This window comes from Meleagris gallopavo, chromosome 11, assembly GCF_905368555.1.
Source record: "Meleagris gallopavo chromosome 11, MGAL_WU_HG_1.1, whole genome shotgun sequence".
Classification (NCBI taxonomy): Eukaryota; Metazoa; Chordata; class Aves; order Galliformes; family Phasianidae; genus Meleagris; species Meleagris gallopavo.
In genome coordinates, this window is record NC_139414.1 from 2,796,217 (window position 1) to 2,817,076 (window position 20,860).

The 20,860-nt window shown below is 38.3% G+C and overlaps 1 protein-coding gene across 7 annotated transcripts in view; it reads left to right on the forward strand.

Moving 5' to 3' along the window:
• Positions 1-20,860, forward strand: part of ARMC8 (armadillo repeat containing 8) — a 56,820-nt gene that overhangs the window by 17,472 nt on the left and 18,488 nt on the right. For 4 of the 7 annotated variants that reach the window (XR_014885437.1, XR_014885436.1, XM_085232717.1 and 1 more), the window contains 7 exons: positions 9,695-9,837; positions 9,919-10,034; positions 11,924-12,016; positions 15,708-15,767; positions 16,939-17,019; positions 18,995-19,070; positions 19,161-19,251. Coding sequence is in view for 5 of the 7 variants with exons in the window: in XM_085232717.1 (XP_085088843.1) it covers positions 9,695-9,837; positions 9,919-10,034; positions 11,924-12,016; positions 15,708-15,767; positions 16,939-17,019; positions 18,995-19,070; positions 19,161-19,251 (660 nt within the window). In the remaining 2 variants the exon portion in view is untranslated. The remainder of the gene's footprint in view (positions 1-9,694; positions 9,838-9,918; positions 10,035-11,923; positions 12,017-15,707; positions 15,768-16,938; positions 17,020-18,994; positions 19,071-19,160; positions 19,252-20,860) is intronic. The other 3 variants (XM_085232715.1, XM_085232716.1, XM_085232719.1) reach the window with 3 other exon arrangements.

Sequence of the window (20,860 nt, forward strand, 5' to 3'; positions counted from 1 at the left end):
TAATAATGGATGAAAGTGGTTGTATCTCAGTCCTGTTCTTCAGCCAATTGTCTGGTGAGTTCACAGGTTAAAATGTGTAAGGTTGTTGCAAGTATAATTTAAAATGATAAATAAACATCTGAGATAATTTGATTCTGTTCTCCACCTACTCCAAAGGATTTAAAAGTTTTGTTCATGCTTTATTGCTGGATTACTGCTTCAGCTGTTGTTAACCTTTTCTGGACCCTGATTTTAGTAGAACACATACAACAGATAACTGCAGCTACTGGATTGCTTGCTAAGGCTTTCATTTCACACCTCTTCTCCTCCACCTTGCTTTCAGCTACAACTTGCAGCAGCAGAGGAGGAAAGCTCTGAGCGTTGCATGACTTGTGCTAGCAGTATGGGACCTACCTGTGATCCTTCTGCTTAAATGGCAACTTGGCCCCCAACTGTCCTGCTTGAGGCAGCTTCTTCTCACTTGGTATTTTATTTTTTTCCCAGGGAATGTCTTCATTTACAGATTTTGTGCCAAGGCTAGTCCTTCAATTCCCTAGGAGTTAGCAGTGGGGAAACCCACTCTCCAAAACCTGCTGGATAATCTTCAGCTCTGACTGAAAACAAGTGGGTGAAGAGAAGACTTCCCATGGTGTGTGAAGATCAGAGTGGGCATTTGATGAAACTTTTGCAAATGTTAAAGAATTTTTCCTTCTGCAACAGACCCAAGAGATTCTTCTAACTATTATTTATTCTTTTGCTCCCAATTAAAAAAAAAAAAAAAAGAGGCTCTCAAACTTGTAAATCTAGAATCTGCCTTTTCTTAAATTGCATAGGACTTTGTGTTCTTTCTCTTACTGAGCTTCCTTTTTTTACTTGTTCTGTGCCCAATAATGAAAATACAGAAGTTTTTTTCTGTTAATATCTTTTGGCTTTTGAAGTAAATTATATGGTTAGCCTAATGCAAAGAAGGGACTGTATTTGGGAAGTCTTAAAAGGTGAATGATCGTGTCTGCTTTCACTTCAATACAACTTATTCTCAAATGACAGGAATTCCAATGCCAAAACTTTTCTGACTGGGTGTGTGAACAAGAACATAAATTGAATGGGATTTTGTGGGGAAAAGACAATTCTTACTGGCAAAATCTTGTGGCATTATCCACCTGTGGGTGCCTTTCTGAAGGCTGTAGAGCTTCCTCAGGGTGTTGTAGACAGACCTGGATAGATTACAGACCATTTGTGTTGGAGAACTCCTGTTTTCTCTAACAGGGTGGTGGGAATTGTCTTTTTTTAATGTGCCTTTTAATTCATGAAATGACCACTGAAACTAAAAGAAACTGAACAGGAAAATTGTAATTCCCATTTGTAAGGTCAAACTTTACTCCAATAAGCATAGATGTAAGGAAGCTTTAATTCTTTGCTCTAAGTGTCCTCTGCAAAGTTAACTGTGGGTTTTCTTTTCTCGCTTAGATTGCACCAAGGGGAGTTGATTCTTTTCTATAGTGACATGGGAATTGATAGAATTCTTCTGCTGCTGCTTTTTTCCTGTGGTTCGGTTTCTTGTTTACACATTTAGGGAAGCAGAGAAGAAAAAATAAGTGTTCCTTCAGCAAGTTTTCATATGATCAGAAGAAATCATTTAGATCCGAAGAGCATCTTCACATTTCTGTCACTTAGTGCTTATGTATTAGTACAGATCAATTTGAGGTTTGGAAAAGCCAAGGAAATATCTTTTATTTGAAAGTGGGCCACATACCAATGGCTCGTGTGAATAATACCTACTTGAACACATCAGACTGCTAGTTCATTGGCAAGAATTGTGAAGTCCTTCAAAGATCTCCATACCTGGAAAAAAATGCTGGGGAAGAATAGCAGAATCGCTTTCGTTGTGGGTCAGCGGCCATCTGTGTTCATGAGCTTACTGCTTATTGGTGTCATCTTTTAAAAAGGGAGACAGATGTACCAATTAAATGGCGTTCTCTTTGTACCTTTCAAAGTCAGTATGAGCTGTGATCATTTCCTGATTGTTTGCTCTGAGGAGGATGCTAAGAAAAACAAAGACTATTAAAGTTTTTGCTTGGGGTTGTCCTTGAATTAAAGTACTTGTTCTAGGAGCTCTTTTAATTGTTGTCTTTTATAATGCTTCTCTTACAAGAGAGCCACACTTAGCTAGGAATGCAAATATCTGCTTGACAGGATCATTTCCTGTACAGACAGGACATACTGACACTGGACTGAGTATTTGGTTTTAAATCCATCGTTAGTTACTGTAAGATAGCACTTGTTTGTGAGCGAGGAACATGGCTTCTGTGAAAGACTTTAATTCCTTGACTCATGACTTTGTGCTGAGATTATGCATGAAGCATATACTGATGCAAATATGTCTTGTGCTTGGTTCGTGTAGTCATGCAGATTTCTTTAATTACTGGCTGCTTAGGATTAGGCACAGCAGAGTTGGGCCCAATACTATCTCAAAATGGTTTTAGGCAGAAGTTATCTAAATGGCCTTTCAAAGTATGCAGTGATCCATGGATCCAATATTAAACTTTGGTGAAGTAACAGTGCAGGAATGGATGAGGAGTTGCCATGTATTGGTTTGACATTACTTTTTCCTCAGTTCATGTTGGGCAGCAAACAGCTTTCATGGCAATCTAAGGCCAGGTTACCAGATAAATACGATCAGTTCAGCAGTAATTTGTTGATCTTTTTTTTCCAGGTTTCTAATTAAAGTAGCAACACGAGCAAGGTTTTTGTTGTTGATGTTAGAAAGGTTCTGGTGTCTGTAGAGTGGATCGTTGATCCAGTCTTGGAGCAGGGATGGTGACTAAAGGATTTGTCAGGATCCCTTGCAGTTCTGTTTCCCATCTAATTGACTGCTGACTGTGCAGAAGTTTTGTATGGCATTCAGATCAGCTGCAGGACCTCTGCTGGTGGAGTTGATGAGAGGTGTACCAGCTACCAGCTGGACACATCTGTTGAAATGATTCAATTCTCTGGTATGGGACCAGCTTTCTCTCAAGAACTCAGGCACAGTGTTTGGACACAGTGTTACTAGGTCTGTCATGCCCATTAATTACTTCATTGACATCCTTGCCAGGGTAGAGCACAGTTGTTTGCCGATGGCTCGTTCTCTAGCTGGCTGCACTCTGTATGGCATTTTCTGTGTCATGTGCCCCACTGGTTGGGAATCTGTGCCCAAACCTAGTGCTTTGTGGGCCTGGGTGAAGGAGCTTCATCCTGTGGTGCTGGTATTTGTAAAGTCTCCCCTGCCCAAGAATGTGAAAGAGGTGGAGAAGAGGCCCTGAAAGGGCCGGTGCTGTTGTGCCTGCTTTTGTCTTCAGGACAAGTCAGGATGCAGGGCCTGCCTACGTAATCATACATCTCTCTATGAAGAGTAACCCTCACTATGAGGGTCATGTGTGATTGGGATGAGGTGTTCTACTACTGTACTGTGGAGTATATGTGAGTTAAGGCAAGCATTCATGGTCAGCAGAATTGTATTAGAGCTGGTTTTGTTTTAAAAGCTTGTAAGCCTTCTCTCTTACAGGTGTCTTTTGTATTAACAAAAAGGGCATTGTAAATATGAGTTGTACTTCTAACGGCATCCTTTAAGTTGTGACTTTTGATTTGAATTTTTGTGTTACAGGGTTTTTTGTTTGTTTGTTTTGTTTTTTGAATCATACAAAATTAGCTTTGTGCTATCTCATGGGAACTGTTCCTAAGGAGCTGTGAGCACCATTTCTGTAAAAGCATTCAAAACCTATTCTGACATTCTTTCTGAATGACGGCTGGGTGATATCAAATGGAGTGGGAATATGGTTTAGCCATTTTATGTACAACAAAGAATTCAAAAATACAGACGGAGAGGCAACAAACCTTGCTTCCTGTTATGAAAAAGTGAATCACACTGCACTGCTTTAACATGAAGTAGCAAGAGTTCTTTTTACATGGAACTGATCATTAGGGTAAGAAGAACTCAAACCCAGTCCTTAAGGAAAAAGGTATAAGGATAAGGATAATTTACTGTTGACTTCATACAACTCAGTATTACGGTTGTCCAACATTGAATTTAGTGGGCAATGAAAATCAATTTAGTTGGATATTAAGTAATCTGTGGGGAAAAAAATCATGTAATACTATTGTAAGTGAAGGTATTTAAACAAAACAAGAAATTACAGGAGCTTTAAGCTGAAGCTCCTTCTTCCTAAAGGAAAAACTTTTTTGCAGCTTACTTCCCCACTGCTTGCAGCATTGTAATACATAGCCCTGTAGAAGAATATTTTCCTCTGTAATCCATGTTAGTTGTTTGTGTTACTAAAATAATACTTCACCAGAAATGGTCTGGAGATGATAAATAGTCACTTGAATTATAAGATCTCAAGATAGAAAGTACTGTAACTGGAGCAGTTGCCCTGCTAATGGGATTCAATGAAGTGCTGGGAGTGTTCTGTCAGGTACCAACAGCTGAGTTTCACCATCTCTCTCCCAGGTTTAAGAACTCCAGAGAGTGACAACTTGTAAGTGGGGTGGAATGTTAGAGTAAATTTGTCACCTTTGTAGCCAGCTGTGTGAGGTCTGTGTTGGAGCACGCTGGTGGGGTCCCAGTCACACACAGGTATCTTTTAGTGCTGTGGTACAACACACCCATCTCAGTAAGCTTCAAAAGAAAGGAAAATCTTCCTTGTAAGCTGCTATAGTCCCCATTTGTTCAGTAGCTAAGTTCTTTGAAAGTTTTCTGCTTTGTGTCTAGAGTATTGCGTGGTTATCCTGGATGAACCCCTGTCAGTTGTTCACAATAGGTGATGCTTCCAGCTGCCCTTTTTTGTGGTTTCTAGGCATTATTGTTAATGGAGTTCATTGAAGTATTCTTCTGGATGGATTTAATGTCCTATCTCATTTAGTTACAACTCCCTGGATACCTTCATTGAGAGACCGCTGGCTGAAGAGTGAGTTGACAACAGCATTCCCCCTATTTTGCTGTTTTAGAATCTCCCTTGCTTTTGGCATCTTCTGAAGCTCTTGGGCTCTACAGATGTGAGTTGTGATGGTTCTGGCAGAGCCTTGTTCCAGTATCCTCCATGTTTCATGGGACGTGCTGCTACTGCTGCAGCTGTTCCTTGTGAGCCTCATGCTAGCACTGGTAGCTGGAGATAAGTACCCTAGTAATTTTTTTTTTTACTAAATCTCCAAAATCCAAATTGTGACATTCTCTTTTCTCCTCATGTGAACATGCTATTTTTCTACCTCTTGATCTTTTTAATCTCTCTGTATGGTAGCAATATATTGCAAACATCTTTGCTGAACTCATCCATTCCAGACCCTGGAAACAGCAAACTACTCCAGAATTATGTTTCTTATGACAGTAAAAGGATGTCATTTAAATTTGTCATTTTCAGTGTTACAAGGTGTCAGTTTGCTCTTTAAAAAATGAAAAAAGAAATTAAGAAAGGCAATAGGGAATATTATTATGAGGATGTTTAGTTCTGTGGAAAACCCAAGATGAAAGCCAAGGATGTTTCAAAGATACAGAAAAGGATGTTATTAATATTTCAAAAACTTTCTGTATGAAAAATCTGAATTTAAATGTTCATCTGTACTAATTACAAAGCTTAGTTGAGAACTTCTATTTTAAACATGCAGACCGTATATTGTAGTCAGTGTGTTTCATTTTCCCTCCTTTGCATTAACATAGCTGTAACATCTGCTCCAAGCATGGACTGTTAATGGGAAGGAAAACAGCAATTACTTCTTTTGGAAGTGAACAGCCTTCAGAATGGAGGGTGCTTTTGGATTTTGTGAAACCTCCTTCAGAAAAAAAACCAAACCTGAAAGTAAATGTTTCTGAACAGGGCTGATCGTTTCTGGATTCAAGGAGTAGTTTATTTATCAAAGCCCTTAAAAGCCTCAGGACGTTATCGATGTGATATGCATCTCAGAACATTTCTACAGGACATGGTTACTGAACATAGAAGGAAATACATTTGCATTTTTAAATTGAGATCTAGGTTTTATGGAAGCTATTTTACCACCCCAATTACCCCCAGAAAGTTACTGACGTTATCTAATTAGCAGCTAGGTGCATATCCACCAGCTGTTACACCAGAGGAGTCTCCTGGTGTTTCCCAGCTGTGTTTTAGAGTCATAGAATCACCAAGGTTGGAAAAGACCTCTGAGACCATTCAGTCCAACCAGTCTTGTTCAGTGGCTTCTCATTGTTAGAACGTCATCAACAAAAAAGATGTTTTTCATATTCTTGTCTATTTTTTTTCTTCAATAATAAAACTGCTTCAGATGATTACAAAATGAAACATGGCATATCTCCAAGTTAGCAGTGGTCTGTAAGTGTGCAAGCTCAGGTCCTGCTCTGGAGCTAGAGGAGCTGCTGGCTCGCTGTCATTGCCCCAGCTCTGCTACACCTCTCCCACTGCAGTCCATGAAAACCAGCCCTGCATACAGCATGCTGCAGAAACGCTTGCCTTGAGGTCTGGCTGTGGGTTTGGGGAGGATGGTGTCTGTGGTTCCCGTTTTGGAAGTTGCTTTGTTTGTTTCACAGCACATTTGTTCTGTGTGTGCTGAATTAAACTGAGTCAGCTTTGCGTTGCTGCGTCAGAAATGTATCTCAGTGCAGCCTGGGCTGTAAGCGAGCCGGCTGGGGCTTAGGGTTCCAACAGTGAGGAGTCCTGATGTTTGTGCGCTTGAAGGAAGGAGCAGATTGAGCGAGCATCATGACAGCAGGACAAATGAAGTGCCTTAATTCTTGATAAAATTATTATACGCTGAATCACTTAAAAAATTACATTTTACAATTATTTAAAAAGCTGCTTAAACCTGGAGCTGAATCGTTTTAGCAACGGACTTTGCTTTTCTTTCTCTCCTCCCTGTGCTGAGATGGAAGAGTATACATCCTCTGTTGCTGATTTCTCCTCTTGGCTGTCAGTGTGTTTTCTAAATGCCCAACAATTTGAAGTTACATCTTTCCGTTTGCTTTTTAAATCGCACCAATAAAAGAAGTTGATGTCAGACTTGTCAGGAAGTGCTCCCACAGGTTGCATCATTTCCAGCAGTGTGGTTGCAAATAGAATGCTGATTTTGAAAACTGCTGCAACGTGTTTGCAAAGTGCATGGGTACCACAGTGAGTTCATTCATCTGGCCTGCTCGAGGCAATTCCTGTGCGATTATGTGTTTTTATTTTGTGATTTGAGAATATCCAAGTTGAACAGTCAACGGGATGTAATGTTCCAAGGAAAGCCTCACATCTCTTCAGGGGTAAATTTTAGCTAAGATGATCCAGTGAATTTGTATTTTACCAAAACAGCCTGCTGTTTGCTGTCAGTTCTTACCTGATCTGGGAGGTGAAGTGCTCGTGGTGCAAGGTTATGCTCTCTCTTTAGGATTGGAAATAAAATGTTATAATCTCACCTAACATTACTTATGTTTTACTTCTTTTCTACTGCTTCAGTAGCAGCAATCATCTTTACCTTGAACATAGTGCAGATGATACATTGAAGAAGGCAGTACCAGAATTTGTAGCTTTAGAAATATTTCTTTGGCTTTCTTTGGTTTTTGGGGGCTTCTTGGTTCTTTTTCCAGAAGCTGGTCAGATAGGTACAGTTGGTTTGAGTTTGCCCGAGTGACTCGTGAGGTGTGCTTTGTGGAACAACTGATAACCTGAGCCTTTTTTACGTCCTGCATTCCATCAGCATTAAAGAGATGGGGCAGATCAGCCCCACAGAGCCACCTGGAACCGGAGTGCTTCAGGAAAGGTGGCTGCCAACTGCTGCCTGTAAGACACCAGAGGGATTTTATGAAGGATAACAAGTGTGCCATACTGAATGGATACAAATAAGGGATAGATTTATACAAGAAGTTCCTAAACATCAGCAGTAAGTAACCTTTCCAATACTACAGCAGCAACAACAGACCTTCTTGTCTTTATGCATGTTACATTTGTGGACAGAGAAGATTGCAAAAGCAGAAATGATTCTGGAAATCTATGCTGCTCTGAATTTGTGTCGATCTGGCTGTTTGGATCTGAAAGAATTGGAAAGGAGAAAAGGTATCTGTGCTGCTAGGCTCATTTCCATCACACGTTCATTTTGGTGCAAAGGAAGGAACTTCATCCATCCTTTTTATGTTTTAGAGCTTTTTTCACCACTGGATCAGCTACGTCTGACAAAGCATATGCTTGTGCTTTGGGTGATGCTGGAGTACATTGGCTTTCTGGTTAGTGTCTGACCTGTGTATACAGCAAGGCACAGATTTCCTTTTCTGGTGGCAAATCTGCTCGTTTTTCATTCAATAAGTTGTGAGGGAGAACTGGAGGATTGCTTTGTTGTTCTCCAGGAGCTGGTTATGTGATCTGCTTCCTGGCAGAGGTGGAATTGTCCATAATAAATGTCCAACTTCTAGGTATAGAAGAGACCTTCGATGTCATACCTCTCTTCCTTTAATAAGCTATAATTCTGTCTGTTGGCCCTTTATTTTAAGTTACAAACTTAAGAAGCAATTTATTCCTTATGTAAATGGCAAACATGTGAAAATGTGTGCCGAAAGTATTCTTCTGTGTTGCTGCCCCTAATTCCCCTTTCCTGTCCTGTGTTCCAAAATTGCATTTAGCTGCTGTGTTTCTGGCTGATTCTTTACTTGCCTTCAATTCAGGAAGGCAGCTTTGGGATTGGGGGTGGGTGCTTCTTCAGGCATCTGTTAATCTGAGTAGCTACTTCTTTCTCCTTCAGCAGTGGGATTGTGCTGACCTGTGGCCCCTCTTCTCTTGGAGAAGACTTCGGTATATTGCAAACTTTTAGAGAAGACCCCTTCAAACGAGACAGAATTGTGCATTACTATCTCTAGAAAAGCAACCGTGTATCTTGCATGTACAGAGAGAACTGTATCTCTGTGTGCAAGCCATCTTGCCTGTTGTAGTTGCGTGAGAATTGTACCGAGGGAACCCTTGGTTAAATGGTTCTCAAGTTAACAAACACTGTCTTAGAGATTATCTTTTGTGCCAACACGAGGTAGGAGTCTGGTTGCTCTCTGTCTTTGCACGACTCAAATTTAAAGTGAAAGTGTTCGGTGAGCTCTGCCTGTGATTCAGGGACTACCAATGTCATCTAAAATAATAATAGAAAGACCTCCTAGGAATCTTGATTCTGTAGGGACTCTGTGGTGATTGAGACCCAAAGATGTGCATTCTTTATGTTCATATGTGGTAATTTCTTGGTGTTCAAAACTCGCATTGCTCCCAGTGCCCATGGAATTACCTTGCAACTGCAACCTGGAAGAAGTCACTGCCAAAGGCAGCAGCCATCCTGACAGGGGTAGCCATGTCCCTAGGTCAATAGTGGCTAACAGTGGGGAGATGTATGAGGTTCCCTTTCCCACTGACGTCAAACAGCAGACTCATTTCCTTTAATTGAAACTTGGGATCCTTGGTAACCTGAAATACATTTTCCCAGTTCATCATCAGCACGGTGACATTGTATTTTTAGAAAAAGCAGCGAGGTATATTTGCACCATAGCAGCAACTAAAACCTGTGTAGGAACATATGGTATAGAAGTACTCTTCACACAAAAATGCTCATCTTACTCTTTAGTTTGGATTCCGTCCTTCTGTTAATGGCCTTATCCTCTTTATACTGTAGGATTCAGATTACTTTTTACCTGACTTGCCAGTTGTGTTCCATGTGAATTTTGTTCTAAAAATAATTCTGTTTTCAGGTTGCTATACTTGCTTCAGCAAGAAAGCTCCAGCACAGAACTGAGAACAGAATGTGCAGTGGTCTTGGGAAGCCTTGCAATGGGTACAGAGAATAATGTCAAATCCCTACTAGACTGCCATATTATCCCAGCCTTATTGCAAGGTACTCTTTGTTCGTTGTGAATTAATAATTAATTGTTAGTAGTTGTTTGAGTATTCGAATAAGCAAATGAAACTGAATTAGTTTTTTCTTTGTTTATAGGATTACTGTCACCAGATCTGAAGTTTATAGAAGCTTGTCTACGGTGTCTCCGTACCATATTCATCAGTCCTGTAACTCCAGAGGATCTCCTATACACAGTAAGTTGTAAGCAGAGTATTCTGTCCTTTTAATCGTAATGCTGTTCAGTGTGTTAAAGTCTGTAGAGATGAGACTGCCTACGATTAATGGAAAATGATAAGAATCTGTTTTAATGGATCAAGTGTGCTAAACCACAGAGGAATTCTGGGGGTGTCAATCTGTTTTGTTTTAACTTAAGGAAGGAGACTTAAAAGTTTTGGGGATCTGTTAGGACTACTGAAGATTTCAACATCTTTTTCTTGTGAGCAAGTCTGGCCCATTAGATGTTTCTGGTTTCTCATGGAACTTGGCTTTGTGGCATTTGTCCCAAAGCCAGTTACTGCAGGCTCACTTTGCTAAGGAGAATCAGGTGGATGCTTGATGGTGGTTATGACCACTAGTGCAGTTAAAACATACTTGAGGATGTAGTATCTGCTATCACCCCTCAACCAAACCAACTGCTCACAGGCCTTTTGGACTTCACAGTTGAGAAGCAATCAGTGTTTGTATATATGCTATATAGGAAGGCAGGTCAGGTGCAACTACTTTAAACCAGTCCCTAGTAATATTGCTAGAATAGTTTGTCCTTTGCTTTTCCTATGCACATAAGCATGCAGCAAGCATGGATACATGGCTGGTGTATCTGGAAGAATTCCAGTTCCTAGTAAGTAATTTTTTTTATCAGACCCTGAAATGGCAAATGAGTCTGTGCTGTGTTGATCCCCTCCAGTTATTAAGAAACAAAGAATTGAAACAAAAGTTGCCTTTTTCCTCAATATACTTTATTTGCTCTACCTTTTTGCTTTCTGTTGTGATGAAAAAGGATGGCCTGTTGGCAGGAAAATTTTCTGAAGTTGACCTGCTAAATTCACAGTCTATATAGATATACATCTTGAAAATAAAGGTGAATACTGCAAAACTTTGTTAATCCCAAATGTGGATATTATTAGGAGAGTCTTAAGCATATTTATTTTGCTCATATAGAAAAGTACTGCTGGAAATTTTCCAAGTAACGGGAAAATATAAGAGCTTTTTCTGAGCTTTTAGCAATTGGGTTGTTGTTACTTTCATCACTATAAAAGTAGCTAATGAGCATGGAGACTGCTCTAATTTTAACCCACTTCTTCTCCACAAAGAGTGTTGCAATTCATCAGTTGCTCTCCTGCAGGTGGAACAGAGTCTGATTTACTTGTGTATGGTCAGCTCATACTGTAAGTTCTTTGGGCAAGAAGAATCGTTCAGTTCTTTCATCTCCTTTGTTAGGCACCCTTTATCTCATGGAGTTAATTCAGGTTTCTGCCTTTCCAAATTAAAATAGTTGGTATTGCTTTTAATGTCGTCATCTGACCTGAGAGGTACTGGTGAAACTAACAGAGAGCTTTAAAATATTGTCATTTTGTAATTTACCATGGAGCTTAAAAAGTAGAAAGATGTGTTTTCATGACAGAACTTCAAGTTTAATGATTTTCTTTTGCTTGCTGTACTTGGAATTCTCTGGCATTAGTGTAACACTGTCTAAAACCAAGGGAAATTATTAAATGATTACTCTATACTAATCGGTCAGTGAGTGCCACAGAATTCCACATTTGCAGTCAGTGTAGGGTTTTTCCTTTTTCCCCTTTTATTTATTTCTTGTTTGCTTATTAAGTAAAGACTCTGGAGGCAAAAGCAGAAGGTTTCATATCTAACATGCATTTGTGAGGATGTCTTAAGTATCTTCTATACTACTTTTATGGTCTTGTCTTGTGTCTGCAAGTTTCAGTGGAACTGGAAACTCCAGTGGTTTATTCTGAAATACTTTCTGTTGGGAATATAGACTGAGGAATTGAGTACTCTTCTAAGTAACAAGTTATTAACAAACTATGGTGAAATGGTCTTAATACCCTTTTTTTTTCTGACTTGCTTCCAGGATGCTACAGTTATCTCTCACCTCATGGCGCTGCTCAGTAGGTCTCGATATACACAAGAATACATATGTCAGATCTTCTCACACTGCTGCAAAGTAAGGAAGAGAATACACGTTCTCTGTGAGACTTGCTGTGTTTCTAGTATATAAGAAACTGTGTAAGATGCTTCCTGTTTTGGCAGGCACATTAGCACAATAGTGGCTCAACTGCTATTGTCCTAGACTTGCTATCACATACAAAGTATGGAAATAAGTGATTTTTGAGATGTAAATATCTTTGGCTACTCGACTACGTCAGCAGTCTAGGCAAATATCAGTTGTCACTACTAACAGTGTAAGTATAGGAAAGTTTCATTTTTATTTCTCTGGAAATCTCAAACTACATGTGAACTTCTCTTTCCAAAGGGCTTTCATCTTCTATCACACCAGCTGTTTTAAGCCAGAAGAAGGGTTTCCAAGAAGTATTGAAGATTGAGGGGAAGAATGCTCTTCTCAGTTGAGCTGTACCAGTTATAGGTTCATTCCTGTTGTATAATGCAGTTCCCCTAATATAGGAACACATCTAATTTACCAATAACAACTCCACTTCAAGTACATTCTTGTTCTCATGCTGCTGTCTTCTAGTTTTAAGACACTCTACCTGTCTGAGTCTCTCCCTATACCCCTAGTTTCCCCCACACAACTTTTTTAAAAAGATTGTTGTTTCTTTTGATAGTTACTGTACCTGATGGGTATATAGTAACGGTCTCAATTCAGTGTAGAAAATAAAAATTATTTAGCATCTATCCTTTATAGCTACAGTTTATAACTGAAGACAATAGACTGTATTTATCTGCTGGACTGACAAATAAGAATGTTCAAAATTATTGAACTGATAAGTATTTACCTACAAAAATATCTGTCTTGTAATTTAAAAAAGAGTCTCCTGGAACTGTAAATTATTTCTTTGTTTGTCTCTACCTTGGCATGTACGTTCATCCAATTCAGTTTCTTCTGTTGTGTGAAACTGGAGACTGCGAAGTGATTTAAAAATTGAACTCAGCTGCTAATATGTATAGAATTGTTGAAAGCAAGCATAGACAAAATCCTACACTGGACTATATAAGCTCAGATCTGTAATTAATATTGAAAAACAAGTTTAGTATTTTAAGAAAAATGCACCAGTGCCATACCATTCTGCTGTGGGAAGATTGTCATGTGAGGTGTTTTGATTCTTTCTGTCTTGACCTGATGGGAGCTGGGAACAAGTAAGTCGTACCTGCCTAATGACACAGGCATCTCAAGTTTAAGTAGCCCTTGAAAGCGTCCGTAATAGTCAGAATAACTTGAGCAGCTGAAGGATCAGGCCGTGTTGGCACGTGAGGGAAATAACACAGGTCTGACTGTATGTGGAGGTGCAGAAATCTTTGATCCAGGTGGAACTTCGCTCAGTGGCAGAAGCCTTGCTGGCTGAGTGCAAACTGTTGAGTAATGTCAGGTAACTAACCCAACTTGAACACAGTTGTCATCTTTTTCCACATGAGCAGCTTCCTTTTAACTCTGTGAACTGCTGACTTCCATCTCAAATATATAGTTAACAAAACAGTAGCCCAGTCACATAATAAGAGGAGAATAAGAAAGGTCTTATGAACTTGCTGTGCTGTTTGCAGCACCACTCCAAACAACAAGTCCTGCTCCAGCTCAAGCAAAGCTTGGAGTGAATGCTTTGAAAAATCCCAAGGTTTTGGAAAGAAAAAGTGAGATTGTAAACAGATAGAAACCTAAATGCACAATAAAAGCTGAGTGGTAGGTATGAAGGATAGGGCCTATATTTGCAGAATAAATACCTTGCTGCATAGCAAAGAAAAATATTTGTAATTGAAAAAACTGATAATTAGAGATGTTAAATTGATCAAGAGCTCATTTCTTTCTTGTTCTGACTAATGCCACTCTTGGGCACACTCTAAAATTCCCCTTTCTTTCTTACTTTGATTAATTCTTGGAATTCCTGTATGGGAAATAAGATGAAAAATCAGTTGCTGTGTTCTGATGTGATAAAATACATCTAGTGCAGGGCAGCAGAAATTGCAGGGGATTTTCTGATTTATGTGGAAAGTATTTTCTTATTAAAAAGCATTAAATACTTCTGAAAGTCTCAGTATTCTGAACATTTTAAAACGAAGTCTTCCTCTCCTACCCTAAATAAAACATGACTGAGAGCCTTATATTAGTTTTTTTTCCTGGATAAATAAGTTAGTATAAGGTTTATAATTCAGGTTAGCCTTAGCATATTAGTTTGAGTATCAATGTTTATAGTTTTTTCCTTGTATTAACAGGTACACACAAAATGATGACATATTTAAACAATGTAATTAAATGATGATGTATCACAGCTCCTGTCCTCCTTGTTTCTACATACTCTTCTGTGCTTAAATATTGTGCTCTGTTCTCTCTTCCTGTTCAGAGAGTTGCATTTGGTTGAGCTGTTCAGTTTCCTTCTTTCTTACCTGCTCAAATTTCACTGGAAAAGCTCAGACCTGTTCTCCTTAGCTAAGAAATCCTTGATTCAGACAACAGCAATATGCTAGGAACCTGCTTCAAGTTCCTGCTTGTATTGCTTTTCACTGCATTTTTGGAGTTAAAATTGAGCAGTGGAATATGTTGACTCTGGAGAAGAGCCATCCTAAGCCAAGGACAGTGTTGGTTTACAGGGGGAAATGATGCAGTTTTCAGCATACATAGCTACAACTCTATCAACATATAATCAAAACCAAGTAAACTGAAATTGGATTGTGTTCAAAGCATGCTAAAATGCAAGTCAAAACTTACTTTTAAAGGTCCTCTCTATCACAGTTGATTTGTTTCCAGAGAAAGTGACACGAGTAGGTAAGCTTTACTATTTTAATAGTCAAATTAGAAAGATATGGTATGCATTTGGAAACAAGCAGTTGTATAAATAGTTCGAAAAAATAGTGTTGGAAAATTATTTTTGAATGTGGTGGTATCTCTGTACAAGTAATACATTCACCACTGGTTGAAAATTAAACTCTCGTTCCCGGAGAGATCCAGGATAAAACCTGTAATCAGGGCAGTTTCCTCCTAAGCCCGTTCTGAGAATGTTTCCTTATGCGATCCTAGGCCTGTGCTGGATCCCTGAACCAAGATACATTTGCATTTCTATATCTGCTTCTAAAATTTTGTTATGGAATGAATTGTTAGACTGTTCTATCCTACTGCTTTTTTGAAAATCAGAATTTTGATAGAAAATAATGCATGAGAAGTTATTTGTCTCTGAAATATTGCATTTCTCAATCGCATTTCGGGAAAAAAGATTGTAGAATAGAATGGCTTGAGTTGCAAGGGACCTTAAAGATCATCTAGTCCCAACTCTGCTGAAAGGGGGTTTCAGGTCCCCGAAGTAGAACTGGTTCCTGGAACTCTGATAGGATACCCAGAGAAAAACAAAGCCAAAAGGCCCTGCTATTAAGCTGTTGTCTGAGATGCTTGGAATTAGAAAGAACAGTATGCTGCAGTCTGAAGATTTCACCTGTGTATTTGAAGCTGTCTCTTTTCAGTTATAACTCAGCTTCTGTGTGCACTGGATGAGCAGAATTGGTGTATGCAAACACAATGTGTACATCCAATCTGTACGTCAACTTCTGCAGCTATTAATACAGAGTTTGACATCTGCATCTCATTGAAAAAATCACTAATGCCCGTGAATTACTAGAACAATCTAGGTCAATATGATTTTTTTAACTTCTAAGTTAATTCATATTTTTCACATATTTCAATATCTGTTCTTCAGCTTCAACACTGGCATAGCTGCGGCTTTAAATCATTGCCTCAGCCACTTCTGTGTGCCAATGTAAGTTGTTTTCCTCCTTCAACCATGCTATTTTGATTGTATTTTTTTTTTTATAGAAAGCTCTTGGTGGCAGTAGCAGCTGAAGCATCTCTTAAAGCACCAGATATGTTGCATCTAAAAGTAATTCTCATGCTGTTTTTCTCAGAGTAAGGGATGTTCCAAAAATGTTCTTTTGAATATAAAAAGAATCTGATTTCAGCTGAATCTCAAATGTGGAAAGGAAGTGTCATTTATGCTTACTGGGGTATGTAGATATGCCCATAAACTCAGCTGGGTTTGAACAAAAAATTGAGTGAAGATGCTTTCTTCATTTGCAGAGTAGTCAAGAAAATGTATCAAGGTGTGATTAATGGTGTGACATTCCAAAAGGTGAATTTCAGTTGTGCCCGTGTTTAATGCAGAGGTGGCCAGAGTCATGACTCTACTTCTACAGAGGTGTTTGCAAGTCTCCCAGGAGCCTGCTGGGAGTTGCAGGCCTCTTGGGCATTTCTTGGTTTGTTTGACCTCATTGAGTCTAGTCATGCTACAGAATTTCTGATCCCTTTCTGCTGCTGAATTCAGTATTTGTGTTTAATTCCAAATGCTTTTTAAATTGAAAGGAAAATATTGATCTATTGGCCATTGTTGACTTGGGTCTTGAAGTCAGGAAATGGGTGATGGCAGTCTAAATTTATGGCTGAGTATGTTTGAAACTAAAATAATCTGTGGAGGAAATTGTGAATCTGTTCCCAAAGCACTCTCACATTTTGTCTGGAAACAGTTTTAGACTTAATTCTGTTTCTTCTGAGGTTAGAGTTGTTGAAAATGTTTAATGTTACCCTTTAGAAAGACACCAGTGACTGGGGATCTTTTATGTGATTTGTGAAGAAAATCAGGAGCTTTCTATTCTTTCCAATATGAAAAATAGAAACATAAGCAGTCTATCCATGTTTCTTCATTTATGGGAAATAATTTTATTTCCTGTTGAAGTTACTGATTATCAGAGAAGGACAAATGCTGTAAAGTAAGAATCGGACTTCTTTCTTGAAAAAATAAGTCGATATGCCAACTGATTACAAAATACATGCTAGGAAATCTACCTTTGAATACTAAAATAATAATAATTGAAGTAATAGTAATCTTTCACGTGTTCCTTAAATAAATAAATTGCATTTTATATTTTCCTTTGTAGGGTCCAGACCACCAGACAATCTTGTTTAACCATGGAGCAGTTCAGAATATCGCACATCTGTTAGTTTCCACCTCCTACAAAGTAAGACATTAAAATTACTCAGTGTTTTATTTAAGCTTATGAAAGGGATGATGATGAGAGCTATGTGTGCATATATGAACTAGAACTCTTACTATGTGTAATGTCTATTTCTAGAATAACAGTTGTTTTTACCTGTCATGTGAGTTTTTATCAAAATGAGACCTATTATTTTGGAATGCTCTGTAAACCTAGGACATCATTACTTAAGGCAGATCTAGGATCAATTGATCTGAAGGACAGTCACTTGGCAAGCATAAGAAAAAGAAACCAAAATAAGACTGGTCTAATTTGCTGAATATTAAAGGAGAAAAAACAATTAAGCAGAAGAAAAGCAAAGATGAGCTGTTCTAAAGAGAAGATACACTCCTTAAAATATGAGCTTGGAATCAGTGGAAGTCACCAGCTACCAGTGTTTTGTGCTCACTGAGTCTAACAAGTCTTGTCTCCATCCTTTTTTATGCTTTCAAGAGTCCATCCTGGACTATGTGAAAATGTCACTGCTGTTTCATTTCATCCTGTTGTTCAATCCTGTTTGAAGTACGGTGTTTTCAGTATTTTGTTACTGGGACTGACAGATGTGCTTTCTGTCTTTCTGTATTAAGTTTTCACCACGATCAGGCAACTTTTGCTTGTTTGTTTTTTTTTTTTTTCATCAACTGAAGTTTTTCAGACTGTGTTGTAAGGTGAATTTTCCAAGTTGTGCAACAGTTTGAACTATTCCTATTTTTTTGAAATGAAGAAATAGGAGCTAGGTAAGATTTTTCAGTTGCTTTTTCAGTGTAACTGATGTTTTTCAGGAATTCAAGCCATTTCATTCTCATACTTATCTCCATAGTTTTTTTATATTTATCCAAGCCTTGGCTGTAATGAGATACAATATGAATGCACAGAATTTTGGTAGTCTTTGCTGTTGTTGTCTACCTTCAGACTTCCGTGTTTCTAGGACTTATTGAGGAAGATGGACTGAACCTAAACCTAACTTGTAACAGTCACAAATGCTTTCTTTAGCGACAGGGATTTTTATCTCGGTTTTTTGTTTTATTGTCACACTGAGGAAGTTGTAACAAAAGCATAGAAACACATTGGCAAAATTTACATACATAGAACTGTGGAGAGTGAAGTCAAAAGACTGTGTGAACAAATCAGATTTTTTATCTGGGACAGTGATGATGATTTTCCTTGCCTCAGAAAAGAGGTTATAAGGAAGTCATAGGCTAGCTTAACTAGGCAACTGTGAAGGTTTGATGAAACAAAATTTAGTTTCAGATTTCAGGTTACCCAAGGAGGTTGTAGAGTCACCTTCCCTGGAAATAGTCAGAAGCCATCTGGACATTGTACTGGACAGCCAGCTGCCCTAGTTGGTAGATGAAGTTGAACCAGATGATATCCAGAAGTCTCTTCCAACCTAAACAGTTCTCTGATCCAGCATAGAGAGCTGTGAATCATAAGTGCACAGATGATAATTGAAGTTATGTAATAGCAGTAAAACTTGCAATATATTTTTGTTTTAAGATTAGTTTAAAATCAATTCAACAGGATGATCTCTTCAGAAATTTTATTAAATTCACCTTTAAAAATGACTGATATAGTGGCATGTGTTTCTAATTCCCTTGGGTACTTAGGAATCCTGAAAAAAGTAAGTACTGGATTTATGATACATCTGTTTTTTTTGTTGTTGTTTGCACATTTGTGAGGAACCACAAATTAAACTAGTGTTTCTGAATGTCTGCTTCCCACATGCCAGTCCTTGCTTGTGTCTCTGAAAATAGTTCACTATGTGCAATCTGGAATGGTAATTCAAGCAGGGAGATCATAGGAGTTAAACTGAATTAGATGTTTTATCTGCTTTTTACCTATCTAAATTTCTTACTGATTATACAGAATTATTTCTGCTACCTTGTACATCAGTACAGTCCAGCTTACTTTTAAGTTAGCAGTCATGTTTATGCTTCATTTATTGTTTTTTTTTACACAGGTTCGAATGCAAGCCTTGAAATGCTTCTCTGTTCTAGCCTTTGAAAACCCACAGGTATCAATGACACTAGTAAATGGTAAGTATTGTGCAACTGTTGCTTGTTTGACACATACTTTATTGACTGATTGAATTAATATTACTTTGAGTTCTCTTTCATTGCTTACAGTGTCGGTTGATGGAGAACTGTTACCACAAATCTTTGTGAAGATGTTACAAAGGGACAAACCTATTGAAATGCAGCTCACATCAGCCAAATGGTAATTTTCATCAGGAATTGGAATGCAATAGTGTGCAGTTTAGTATTTCTTAACTTTTGGGGTTTTTTCCTCGCTGCAAGTAAGGGAACTAAAACTTTAGGTGGGAATAATCATAGATGTTATTTGCACTACCTAGATACTTGAAATATTGTTATCACCTAATAATCTTTACAGTGTAGCTTTTGTTTTTTCTTGAGGCTAAGCAGGAAAAAAAACCCTCTATTTTCTTCAGTTGAACTGCAGTTTTCACAAATAGCTTGAATTTGACAATAAGTTTTACATTACATAGGTTATGGTCAATAGCATGTCCTTACAAAGTATAATACTGACATGTAATCGTGTACTACAAGATAATGTCCTTGTTACACCACTGTCCAGAGAGTTCTTTTTGGAGACTATGGCTGTGGTATATTGAGAGCAGTATGCCCTCCCCTAAAATAAGAAGAGAGCAAAACTTGGTGCTCTCTTAAGTGATTTAATGAAATATAGATGATTTTTTAAACTTTGTATGTTCATACAGCAGAATTAGTTATTAATTTATTTTATAGTTCATATCAAACGTTCCCTTTTGACATGGGCAGATTTCTGTATGTTTGTGTATGTAGTGTCTTTGTACCTTGTGACAAAATGTGACCAAGTTCTGTAACATTGACACTAGGGTTTCTCATTCCGTAAGCTGGGAACTCTGCTTAATACCCTTTTCCTTCTATTGTGTTGATGAGATGGAGTAAATAACTTCAGGCGGCTAAAGAGATTTATCACTATGAACTACTGAAATCAAACATGATTTGAGTTTGGTCATTGATGATTTGATTTGATTTAATTTAATTCCTTCCATTTACAGCTATTCTAGATTTTGGTGGCTTATATTTGGCCTACAGCAATGAGTTCTCTGATTCTATTCACCAAAATAATTTCACTGACGCTTGTCAGTGCAAAGGCTTGAGTTTCTGGCAGAGGAATAAGGAGGAGGAGTAGGTAGGATGGTCTCTTCTGTCATTTTGCCAAGTTGTGGCAACTTAACCCACTAATGAAAGCAATTATAAATAAGTGTAGGTCTGGGGAGGATTGTTTCAGGAAGGTAATCTCACTCTGTGGTGGGAGGTTGGACTGGGAGTCTCCCACATTCCCATGTAACAAATCTGGTTTTCTTCAAGTACTGAAGGAAGGCAAGGTAAATTAACTGCCTTGTAGAAGTCTGTTGTGATTGATTTGTGTTTCTTTGGCAATTCAGAGAAAACAGAGAATTAGGGTTAAAAAAATTAAGTATGAGAACTGAATTTATTTTTTTTTTTAACTGATCTCAAAATATAAGAGCATTGATTAGTTATGAAGGCACATTGCAGTTAAAAATCTATTCTGTCTTTGGACAGTCTTCCTTGTTCTAGGATAAACACTTTCAGATGTGTTGGTGTTCTCTATTAATCTGCTTTGGTTTGGAAGGATTTGGCTGGAGAATCTCTCATTTTTGGCTCAAATGGACTTTTGAAAGCAAAGAAGAAGAAGAGTGCAATGAGAAGCAAAAAAAAACTATAAGAAAGAGGGAAACAAAACAGTGTCTTGTGCTTCAAGAGTCGGCTTCTAATTAGTCTGTGGGCAGCCTTCTTTC